This window comes from Sinocyclocheilus anshuiensis, unplaced genomic scaffold, assembly GCF_001515605.1.
Source record: "Sinocyclocheilus anshuiensis isolate Anshui unplaced genomic scaffold, SAMN03320099.WGS_v1.1 scaffold536, whole genome shotgun sequence".
Taxonomy (NCBI): Eukaryota; Metazoa; Chordata; class Actinopteri; order Cypriniformes; family Cyprinidae; genus Sinocyclocheilus; species Sinocyclocheilus anshuiensis.
In genome coordinates, this window is record NW_015557179.1 from 1,912,844 (window position 1) to 1,925,038 (window position 12,195).

At 37.9% G+C, this 12,195-nt stretch overlaps 1 protein-coding gene across 4 annotated transcripts in view; it reads left to right on the top strand.

Annotated features, from left to right (window-relative positions):
- The window catches only part of LOC107678581 (BAG family molecular chaperone regulator 5-like), a 14,648-nt gene extending 2,660 nt beyond the window's left edge, over positions 1-11,988 (top strand). Inside the window, exons 1-5 of one of the 4 annotated variants that reach the window (XM_016473905.1) lie at positions 20-382; positions 8,420-8,693; positions 8,787-9,215; positions 9,750-9,973; positions 10,701-11,988. In XM_016473905.1, the coding sequence (XP_016329391.1) occupies positions 375-382; positions 8,420-8,693; positions 8,787-9,215; positions 9,750-9,973; positions 10,701-11,226 (1,461 nt within the window). In that variant the 5' untranslated portion in view covers positions 20-374 and the 3' untranslated portion in view covers positions 11,227-11,988. Of the gene's footprint in view, positions 1-19; positions 383-8,188; positions 8,306-8,419; positions 8,694-8,786; positions 9,216-9,749; positions 9,974-10,700 lie in introns of those variants that run through there. The other 3 variants (XM_016473903.1, XM_016473906.1, XM_016473904.1) reach the window with 3 other exon arrangements.
- The last annotated feature ends 207 nt before the right edge of the window (positions 11,989-12,195 follow it).

Sequence of the window (12,195 nt, forward strand, 5' to 3'; positions counted from 1 at the left end):
GGGAGGGGAGGGGCAGGAACGCAGCCCATACCCGATGTGATGCTGCTTCTGCTGCTGCTCTAAACCCCGGTCTCTGCCAGTGTCACTGCAAGTCCACGATCCAGAAATTACTGGAGTGTTGCACCGCGCAAAACATTTCAGTAGCGTAGCTGATGGAAACGGAGTCCGTTAGACATGTGCGCGAACGTTTTCGGCGCATTGAAAAGGTGAGAAATATGCTGCGCATTTTAGGAGGTGCTGAGATATGCTCGGATTGTGTCGGAAAGGGTTGGCTGGTGTTCAGAAGCAATACAAATGTCCTTCTGCGATGGTTTCGTTCATGTAAATCCAGGCACAGCGCTGTCAGATTGCAGGAAGCATCGTTTTGGTGAGGCATGTTCAGGTTTGTGTTCTCTTCTAACTCTGCCTTATTGATTTTATAGTTCATGTCACGGAGGTAGCCACATATTCAGTACTGAGGGACGAACAAATGTAGTAATTTAAGAATCAGCCACTGAAAACCCGGGGACATGTTAGGTTCCTGGTTCACGTATCGGGGTTCAGCTGTAAGACACTCTTCATGAAGGCACAGATGATGATGATGATGAAGAGACGTGTATTGAATTAATTCATCCTCCGTGAACAGAAGACGGTTTCACTGACCTCGCCGGTAACACCAGCATCAGAGCTGCAGTGCACAGTTCCAGAATCTCGACTCCTGCCCTGTAATATTGATGCTGAAGTTTGAAGACCCCTGCTATAGGTCTCAGTAACTGTGATAGAAAAGAAGTTTGGTCATTTTTAATTTAAAAATTAAATATACTGGTCTTGTTCTGCCAGGACATTATCCATTAAGTTAACAGACATTCCTTTAACTTTTAAACAACACAATGAGCGCGTTTACATGCACGCTCTTAAGCCGATTATGTTTAATAAGCCGAAAACGCACTTGGTCATGTAAATCGGAGTAAGCATAAACCGATCGCAACAGGTCGTTTTTTGCCTCGTACTCCGATTTCGCACGGCATGTAAACGCAATAACCCGCTTTCTGTCGGCTTATTGAAGTGCGCATGTGTGATACATGACAGGATCGCATCTTTAGTGCAGATCTAAGCGCATCTAGACCGAGCAAACATCTTGCAGTAAAGAAAGAAGGAAATATATCACAAAAGCAGACTTTTTCATGACTCAGAAAATGATAAAAATGTGTTCTCATCTCGTGCAGCAGAAGTAGAAGTGGTTCAGTCACAATGCTGCGTTTATAACTGCATGAGAGGATAATATATGAGATGTAAGTTTCCCGACATGTTGCAAGCTTAATTTAACATCGCAACTGACAAATGTATGCAATACTCGGAGATTATATTTTGACGTCATTACAGGGAAATAACCTGATTTATTAATGAAGTTGTCAGGTTACTGATGTGCATGTAAACTGGGAAAACTGTTATTTTAATAAACTGATATTTGTGAGTTATCAGCTTACTGGTGTGCATGTAAACGTGCTCAATGATTAATTCAAAATATGGGTAAAACACCTGTGAAAAAATCAATACGGAATCAATTCCTTAATATTACAATATGAAGGTACAAATAGTACACAGTACATTAGGCCTTTTTTTTTTTTTGACTTTTCCATAGTGTACGTCATTTATTATTTATGTTAAGTTAATGTTTATTGCATCATTTTAGTGTCATGTGTGTTACCCTGATGGTTGTGACAATATTTTCTACTCTGAATTTCTGGCAAATGCAGATGCCTGTTTTTACCGTAAATTTAACAGGATGTTTTTAACAGTATACTTAAAAAAATGAAAATAGGCCTACTTTTTGATTATTGTGATGATGATGAGACATTGCATTCAGCCTCCATGTACAGAGAACATTTTTTGTTTAGTCTAGTTAGACCTCCATCAGTTCCTGTGATTTTTATTATTATTATTATTATTATTTTAAAATAAGGCAAACAAGGATATAAGTACAGTTCATTCAATACTGGCATGATGAACGGCTCGAATAGTTCCTGTATCATTCAAATACAACAACATACAGATTGTTCAGCTGACTAAATGTCTTTACGGAGAAAAAAAACAACTTTCAGTTTTGAAAGTTGTGAGTTGTGAAAATGACATGACCGAAGACCTTATACAGTTTGTGCCATTGTAAAGACTGCAAGTCTATCCCTCACAGGCCCATTTCCATCTGTTAAATAATGTGTGTTGGTAAGAAAATATGTGCGCAATTTGGAATCAAGTCTGTATGTCCATATTATTGATTTTTTGTTGTGTATAAGTGACATAAGGTGTTTGTTTTGTAGTCAATGAAGTGGTTCTTGAGCCTTATTGACAGTGTTATTGGAAATACAGAAGGCAAAAAAATGTAGGAAATACTTAGGGTTTACTCATTTGGCCCAATAAGTGGGGACCATCCATAAAAATATTGTTCCAGCCAGGCCATGTGAATTTGAGTTTTAGAAGATAATTCATTGACTCTGATGTGGCTGAATGCCATGAATAGTGAGAGAAACAGTGATGTATTTAGCAGTTCCCACTGATAAGCTTTGGCATGGATGGCATGTTGGCTCTATGGCTTCACCCAGATTTCATAGTCCAAAGTGTTTGTGCCCATATTTACTTGCAAGAAGTTGGAACCTATAATAAGAGGTCTTCTGTGGCTTAAATTACTGGATAGCGGAGAATGATAAAGGAGGGGTGAGACAGAAAGCTGGGTAGCAGTTGGAGAATCTGGACAGATGATGGTTCTGACTCATCCTTATCTGACCCTTCCCTTCCCTCCTACAATCACAGCATGACGTCACATTAACGTTGTAGTGTTGCTCAACTGTGGGAACCAGATATTCAGCAAGCTAGGTGAACTGTTCATAAGTTCTCTTGAACTTGGGTGTTTCTTGGGAGTATTCAAGGAGTATGTATTTGATATTTTTAATGTGACCGTAATATATAACTGGTTTTGTTAGATTGGAGCAGATGATGCTTTTCAGTGGGAATCACCTTAAGTATGGTGCTTATTTTTATTTATATATGGCTAGTGTAATCATTTTTATTGACACTGCTGTGAGTTTTCTTCTTGACAACGTCCAGGCTGTTTACCTGTTATATAAAAGGATAAAGCACCCAAGGCATACTTTTAGAGGGGAAAAAAAGCCATCAAGAACAAGCTTAACATCTCAGATCCTGAGGACTGCATTCTCACTGCACAGTTGTAAATGTATTGTGCATTAAAGTAATATTCAGGATTAAATGCAGTTTCATCTCTTTCATCAGCATCTGTGTCATACTCTCGATTAACACTGAAAATAATTTTGACTCATGCCTCAGTTTGTAATGTGTGTTAGAGCTGCACAATTAATCGATTTTCTAATCGCGATTACAATTATGGATGCCACAATTACGTAATCGTTCAAACCGGCAATTAATCGTTCAAAGTCCACTTATGTTATTCTGTGTGCTTAAGATGCTTTTTTTTCTTTCTACATGTTATCTTAAGGGTTTTTCCATTGTTTTAATTTTAGTTTTAGTGTAACACTATAATACCATTTATATTTTTACTTTTTTTTTATTTAAAGAAGAAACCAATCCGATGTATAGTTGACATTTGAGGCTTAATACTAAAGAAAAGCACTAAAAGTTTTCAGTTAGTGTTTTCAGCTTGTTTATTTTCATATAAAAATACGGCATGCAGTTGCATCAAACAATGGTATAAACATCATTCAATGTAAATTGTGATAATTGTAATTAATAATCGCAATTACAATTTCAAGGGAATAATCGACAATTATGATTTTTGTCATAATCGTGCACCCTAATGTGTTTACAGCTGTAACATTGTATAACATTGCACCGATTGCAATTTTCTTGGCCGATTACGATTTTTTTGTTAGTGTGATCTGCCGATACCGATTTTTGCCGATTCCGATTTTCTTTCTAATAACTATAATTGACAGCATATAGCAAAGTTTTATTTTCATACAAAAAAAAAAAAAAGTGAAAAGTCAGTAATAAAATAAGAACAAATTCAAAAATTGCAAACAACAGCACAAATAAATGCAATAGAATAAAGAGAGAGTTTTTCAGGTTAAGTAAATTTTTATTCGGGTAAGAAATGCTGGATGCGTTATTTTACATTTGATTACTTTAATTTCTGTAGTCTTCATTGTAAAACTTTAATACAGATTAATGCTTACCATTAAAGTTATAAAACGTATGGAGTCAAGAGCAGAAAGTGATTTTCTTTGTCTTTTGTTCTTTGATTAACATGACAGACAGCAGCAGAAATATTGGACTGCGGTCCCTTTAAGAGTTTATCCACGGACCCAATATACTGTGTATGTAATGTAATGTAATTAACACCCAATATACACAACATGCGTTCTCTTTCTCAACTATTTAACATTCCAAAACTGACTGCCTTTAACTGGATACTCGCCAAGATGGGCATTTTGACATAATTTTGTATGTATTTGAACATTTTAGCACAGTTAGCCACTCATTTTGGTATTTGTGGCTCACAAGCTGTTTGAGACTGAGCGCGGATTACTAGTAATAGTGCTAGGCAACGATTAATTGCATCCAAAATAAAAGTTTTTGTAAATATGTGTGTGTACTGTGTATTTTTATTATGTATATCTCAACTATTTAACGTTGCAAAACTGACTGTTTAACTGGATACTCGTCAAGGCGGGCATTTTGACGTAATTTTGTATGTATTTGACCGTTTTAGCGCAGTTAGCCTCTCATTTTGGTATTGTGGCTCACAAGCTGTTTGAGACTGAGCGCAGATTGTGCGCTCCACTAATATAGATCAGTGGTGGTGCGCGCGCGTTTGGTATAAGCGCAAAACCTGCGGGAATGACTAAAATAATGCGCAATACAAGCACTATTTAACCGGAGCGAATGAGACGTTCGGAAAGAAGCGAGACTGACCGACCGATCACCGATCCGGACCGATAATGAGGAAAATCGGCCGATTCAGATCCCTGGCCGATCGATGCATCTCTATTTATAATGTTACAAAAATGTTATATTTGAAATGCTGTTCATTCAAGAATACTAAATAAAACATACTATCACATAGGGCTGGGCGATATGGCCCAAAAAATGATCACGATAATTTTTAAAAAATGTATTTCTTAGTTTCTGCAAGTTCTAATGAGTGATATTGTTCAAATCAAGAAACAGGTTTGGGTTGCCTGATAACATTAATAATAGTAATATCACTTTTTTTTGTCTATTAGAAATGCACATTTGATAGTAGTTTGAGTTAAGATGCAGAGGTAAATATTTGTTCATTATCAAAATCAGTAACATCTGTAAAAATTTTAGCAACCTCAATTTTATATGGTTAAATTTATTCTGACTGATTTTTTTAATATATTTTTTTAATTAAGCATTGGTCTCCCATAGTAGCATACATTTAAATCATGATAAACACAGTTAAAACCACACATATAGCACCTCAATACCATGGTAAAAATATAACTATATGGTTTTTAAGTAGCCTATTTGTATTAAAAACAGTCTAAACATATTCAGTATGAATGCACACATGCTATAGCTTAATTACAAATACATACTATAATTATATACCATTACTCCTGTAATAAAATTCAACGTGAATATCCCACATTTGTGCCACAATACCATGGTGCAGTGAGTGTTACTACAGTAAATCCATGGTAAATGATGGTGATATGTAGATTGAAAAGCGTTCTGACTGTCTCATTGCACACCGTGTTTCTCCTGTTTGGCTTTAAACTAGTTTAAATCACCGAGTCATTTGTGTTCATCGCTGAATTCAAGCACTTCACACTGTATCTCACAGCGCTGCTTAATGCTCGTGTGACGGAGTAAACGCATCTGCACTAGTGAGCTCGTGCCAAATGAGTCGCGCTGTTTCTTCTGCTTTTATATCGAACATTTATCGAACTATTCATATCGTTTTATTGAGGAAACTTATATCGTGATAATTATCGTTATCGAATTATCGCCCAGCCCTACTATCACAGCATAAGGTCACATAATATTGTGTTCCTCAAAAAATATTAAGCAACTGTTTTAATGCTGATAAAAATAAGAAATGAGCAAATCAGCATATTAGAATTCTGAAGGATCATGTGACACTGAAGACTGGAGTAATGATGCTGAAAATCTTATCAAACTAGATAATAGTTCTTGTAATATTTCACAATATTACTGTTTTTCTGATTATTGTTGTGCATAAGAGAAGTTGTTTGCTGTGGTAATCAAACTTAAACTCAATAAACAAATCCTCCATTCAAACTTTATGGTAGATAATTTCAGTCTCTGGTGTGTAGTCTATTTTTGATGTTTGTAAACTTTTTTTTTTTTTTTAAGTAAGATTACATCCCCCATTGATGTACATTGATATAAATTAATCGATATAAATGTAACTGATGGTGTCATTGCAATTTGCATTCATTGCATTTATTTACATATTAAATTGGTTTCATCTCCATTGCATACAGACATGGACATTGACTGTGTTGATTCATGTGTGCAGTAAACTGTTGCTGTGTAAACAGCAAAGCGGCTCTGGTGCAGATTCAAAGCCTAAAATTTAAATTTACCCAAAACTTTAACCCTATTCTTTTGCTGCCTTGCAGGCACTGCTGTTTCCTTAGGAAATGCACATCTAATGTTGATCAAAAGAACTGCATTTTTAAATAATACAATAATAATAAATTACACACATGCTGTTATTGTATCCTTAACTTCATGCTCCGGAAATGGCCACATAGAAAGTAGTATATTTGTGCACTTCTTTTAGTTACATTATATTTTAAAGCCTTCTGCGATCTCTTCCATGTCTGTTATCAAATAGAGAGCCCTATGGTCTGGGTGCTAATGGACACTGTCTCTTTAAGGACCACGAATATGATCTGTCTGTGACATCACAGACACTTCCCTGGGGAATAGCAGTGGCAGTCTGCAGCCAATAAAATATTGTCTAGGACTTTGAATCTGCAGAGGTAAGACAGCACTGAATGGACTGTGTTCTTGAAGGGCATCTGTACTTAGGGACACTTCATTTCTCTAAACATATTCTGCAGTTTGGGTTTGTTGGAGCATTTGGGTTGACACACTTTTTTCTAACATGTGCTAGCCAGATTTTGCCATCTTTTTGTGGAAATGAGTTGGACCCATGGTGTCACGACTCCGGCAGGTAGGAAGTACATTTTCCAAGACCCTCCAGTAAGTTGGGTTGTTGCAACCTGACTGTTGTTGTCAAAATCAGATGAATGGATTCATTACATAAAGTCAGACTTCGTACGCATTAACGGTTGCATTTCAGATGGACAGATTAAGCAATTTATATGAACCTTCTGGTTTTCAGAAACTGTTTCTTCACAAAGTTTGTCCACCTAATAAATGGAGGTTTGTTTTAGTGATGTGTCATGCATTCAGACAGTTCCTGTTTCCTGCTCTGGCATGCCTATTTGGTAATTGTTTTGTTTATGATGGCTGTAGTTGGAAACATCTGGCTGAGTCAGCCTTAGTCATCACAGCTGTACAACACATAGAACCTGTGCACAAACCTCTCCTGTGTTTTTCATCATAGAAGTTTACCTGGGTTAAGATTAATCCTATTTTATCCCACCACACAATTATATCTTTTTTTTTATTTCTCATTACAGGCATCCACTAAAAATGACACACTGGTTAAAGTAATTTAAGAAAAGAAACATTTGTTTGTCACCATATGTCTTTCTGATGTCATTTGGTTCAGTGTTTTGTTATTTTGATTTAATGCAATGAAATTCATGCATTTTTAAGCCTATCTTAAATGGATATTTCTCCCAAAAATGAAAATTCTGTCATCATTTACTCACCATCATGTTATTCCCAACCTGTATGACTTACTTGCTTAGAAATTGTGAAGAATGTGGGTAACTTAAAGACATAGTTCACCCAAAAATGAAAATTCTATCATTAATACTCACCCTCATGTCGTTCCAATCTCGTAAGACCTTTGTTCATCTTCAGAACACAAATTAAGATATTTTTGATTAAATCTGAGAGCTTTCTGACCCTGCATAGACAGGAACGCAACTGAAACGTTCGAGGCCCAGAAAGGTAGTAAGGACATCATTAAAATAGTCCATGAGACATCGGTGGTTCAACCGTAATGTTATGAAGCTACAAGAATCATTTTTGTGTGCAAAGAAAACAAAAATAACAACTTTATTCAACGATTTCTTCTCTTCCAGGTCAGTCTCCTCCGCATGTTCACGAGAGTACGATGACGCATGCATGTGATGCTACTCATAAATGTTTACCCATAAAAGTAAAAGCTTCTCTTTTACTTGTATTCCATTTCATCCACATTGACACCATGTCCCAACATCATCCTCTCACTATTTCCATATCCTGACTAGCTCACCTCTCTCTTCTCTTTCAGCCTGTTTAGGAAACCCTTTGATGGTGGGAAGAGGACAATGGATCATGGCAGTCAGCAGCCACAAACTCAGCAGACGCCAGGACCCTTCCCAGGTTATACGGGACCCCAGGGCCCCTACCCTGGGCAGCACCCAGCCCTGTTACGGTTAGATGAGGTGCAAAGGGAGATTGTCACCCTGGGCCCACAGGTATGCTCTTACAGCGGCCTGCAGAGCGACAGAGAGTACAAACGACTGGAGCGAGAGCTGACCCGATTGCTGCTGGAGGTCGATAAGGTCAGGACAGGCCATCAACGCCAAACAAACTTTTTGGTTCAAATGAAGTCACACCAGTTCATTCTTCTTAACCATGTTTGTTTCCCAACCCAGGTGGAGACGGAGGGCAGGCCGGAGCTTCAGCAGGCTCGGAAGCGTGCGGCAGGAGAGGTGGAGGGTCTGCTTCGCTACCTGGAGGGCAATGCTACGCATCCGTCTCGGCTGGCCATTGAGGAACTGACCCAGGAGGCGCAGCGCTTGCTGAATGAAGGGGTCATAGGGCCGTTCCGACAGGGCCAGGCTCAAGATGCCTTTGAGATCAGCGAGGAGCTGGTGGAGGCTGTGCAGGACGTGTCCATGCGGCTGGCTCAGGTCAAGACGGGAGGGAGTGTACCACTCAGAAAGGCACGTTACAAAGCATTGACAAGGGTCTGTGCTGTACAGGAAATACTGGAGGGTCGTGTACGCACTCATATGCTGGCGCTGCCGTTGTCCGATGACACGCACGAGGCCGTGCAGCGTATTAATCAAGTCATGGCTCAGGTGAGTGTTATTGCAAAAAATATATATCATGAGAAGTCACAAACCTGCATCCTAACTTGCAAATCACTGTTATTTATTTTATGTGATCATACCAGCACATAAAAAAACAGACATTTTAATTTTAAGGGTCAGAGAGAGAGTAGAAAATGGCCATTAAATGTTATTAGTGTTAACATAAGTTAAGAACCTCAAGGAGAAAATAAAATCAAAATGTACTACCGTTCAAACATTTAGGGTGAGTAAGATCTGAAGGATCATGTGACACTGAAGACTGGAGTATTAATGTTGAAAATTCAGCCTTACCATCACAGGAATAAATCACATTTTAAAATATATTAAAATAGAGAAGTTATTTTAAATTGTAATAATTCTTCTCTATTTTACTGTATTTTTAATGTAATAAATCGAGACTTGATGAGCATAAAAGACTTCTTTAATAATTTTTGAAAGAATGTTCTGATTTTATGCTTGAAACAACTTAAACGATGTTGACAGTAAAGTAAAGAAAACCTGAAAGGAGCTCATCTTGTGTAGGTGAGTGGTGCCCGGTGCCAGGAAGTGGCTCTGCTGATGGGTCTGAGTGGGCGTGATAGCTGTGCCCACCTGGCGAGGATCCTTACAGAGCTGTTGGTTGAACTGGACGCCCTGGATGTGTCTAGTAATGCTGCAGTGAGGAACTACAGAAAACAAGTAGTGGAGGAGATCAATGGTCTGCTAAAACATCTTGACCTGGAGGGAGAAGGAGAAGACACACACAGGTAACACCAAATACACACATCAACACTACAATATGTAGCACCAGTGAAATGCAGTTTTTTGTTTACTTGTGCAACATTCAATTAGTCTTATTTAAAGATGAAATTTTTAAATATAAATTTGATTTTTTTTGTTAAAAGATTAAATTTTATATATACAAAAGTTTTGTATAATTAATTTTTATTTTATTTTTCGGAAATAATTATCTTATGCTTACTAAGGCTGTATTTATTTGATCAAAAATAAAGTAAAAACTGTAATATTGTGAAATATTATTGCAATGTAAGTTTTCTAATTTGATATTTTAAAATGTCTTCTGTGATGCAAAGCTGAATTTTCAGTATCATAAGTCTTCAATGATCCTTCAGAAGTCTAGAAACTAGAAAATATTAATTTCTACTATTAAAAACAACAATTTTACATACATTACCATTCAAAAGTCTGAGGTATCATGGTTTCCACAAAAATATTAAGCTGCAAGTTTTTTTTCAACCTTAATAATAATGAAAATGTTTCTTGAACATCAATGATGAAGAAACATTTCAAATATTAAGAAATCATTTTTGTTATTTTTTAAATTTTTAAAGATATAAAATGTGATATATAAAAATTTTGTTATTTATATCCAAAATATAACTTGTACGTGATCAAGAGTTATTTTTAATGGATTATTAGTTACTTTTTCTATTTTTAACCTATATTAATGAAGTTGATTCATTGTACCTCCAGGTATGATCTAGCGCAGAATGACTCGATTCGTGAAATTGAAGCGATCAGGGGCCATGTCTCAGTGCTGCGGGAGGAGGTGCTTCGGCACGGTGCTGCAGGACAGGGGACGGAGCTGCAAGGTCTCCTCACACACCTGGATCAGGTGGACACGGGGCGAAATCCCTGCATTCGGGAGGCGCGGCGCAGGGCCGTGTTGGAAGTTCAGGCACTCATCACCTTCCTAGACCTCTGGGAAGCCCTAGGACGGCGTAACCCCGGACCAGACGAGCCTCCGCCTCATGTGGCCGTGTGGCGTGTCTTAAGCAGCCTGTGCAACCTGCAGGCTCAGGTTTTGGGCTTTGACGGCAAGAGGGCTGACAAGAGCTACATGGTATTGGAAGAGCTACTGACCAAACAACTACTGGCTCTTGATGCTGTGGACCCTCAGGGCGACCAGGGGACCAAAATTGCCCGTAAGCAAGCTGTTAAACACGCCCAGAATATCCTTAGTTACCTGGATATGAAGACAGATGAGTGGGAGTACTGAGAGGCCAATAAAAGAGACTGAGAATAAGGAGCTGCAAGAAAAAGGCAAAAGCTTTTTTGCCTCTTGTGCAACATATGAGGACACGGTCGTGCCGAGGATATAGGCCATGGGCGGAATTTTTAATTTGTGTATAAAAGACTTTGTGTATCGCCGTGGGCAGCGAGACTGTTACCCATGATGCACTGCACCTGCTGCTTTTTTTGGTCCATTACTGGTCCCTGAAAACTGCCTTTATTCTGCCAGAAGGGAATGCTGTTTCTAATGCACATGAAGCATTTGTTTTCATGACAATAACCCATGACGATCTTTTTAGTTGAATCTGTGCGGTTAATTGGTGTGGTGTGGTGCTAAACCCTGTTTTGCTGCCAAAATCTGCTTCCTGCTTTGTCCAACATGCCTGTGTGGAGCACATTTCAGTCTTTATCATGGTGTGAGTACATCAGCTCTTCATTCCTATCCAGTTAGAGCCATATAGGAGCAGATGATCCCGTTATGACCACAACAGGATGAGCAACGGGCCATTTCCTGTTAATCACACATAATGGAAAAGGCAGCTCAAGCTTAGTGTTCATAGGTTTAATCTCTTCTCTAAATTGCACTTTCAGAGCCTGAGCTATTCTCGCTACAGTTGTTAGCCGAATATAAACAACAACTGACCCAGTGGAACAATATTTTTGCATTTTCTTGCATCTTCTACATATATGTCCCAGTTTACGTTACAATAGATGAGAGTGAATAATCAGTTTAAAGGTGAAGTGTCATTTCTGCACCATTAGTGTCACCAAATTGACAGTGTTTACACTTTTCATTTAACTTAAAATTATGACTTATAGTTTAGAAATATAGGCTATTCACATTATGCTAATATGAGAAAGTGTTATAAACTTCAACTTAAAAAAAGACTCAAGGACAGCTAAAAAATCAATCAGATTTCTAACCCTTCCTGCAGTTTTGTCAGATTTCATAGAG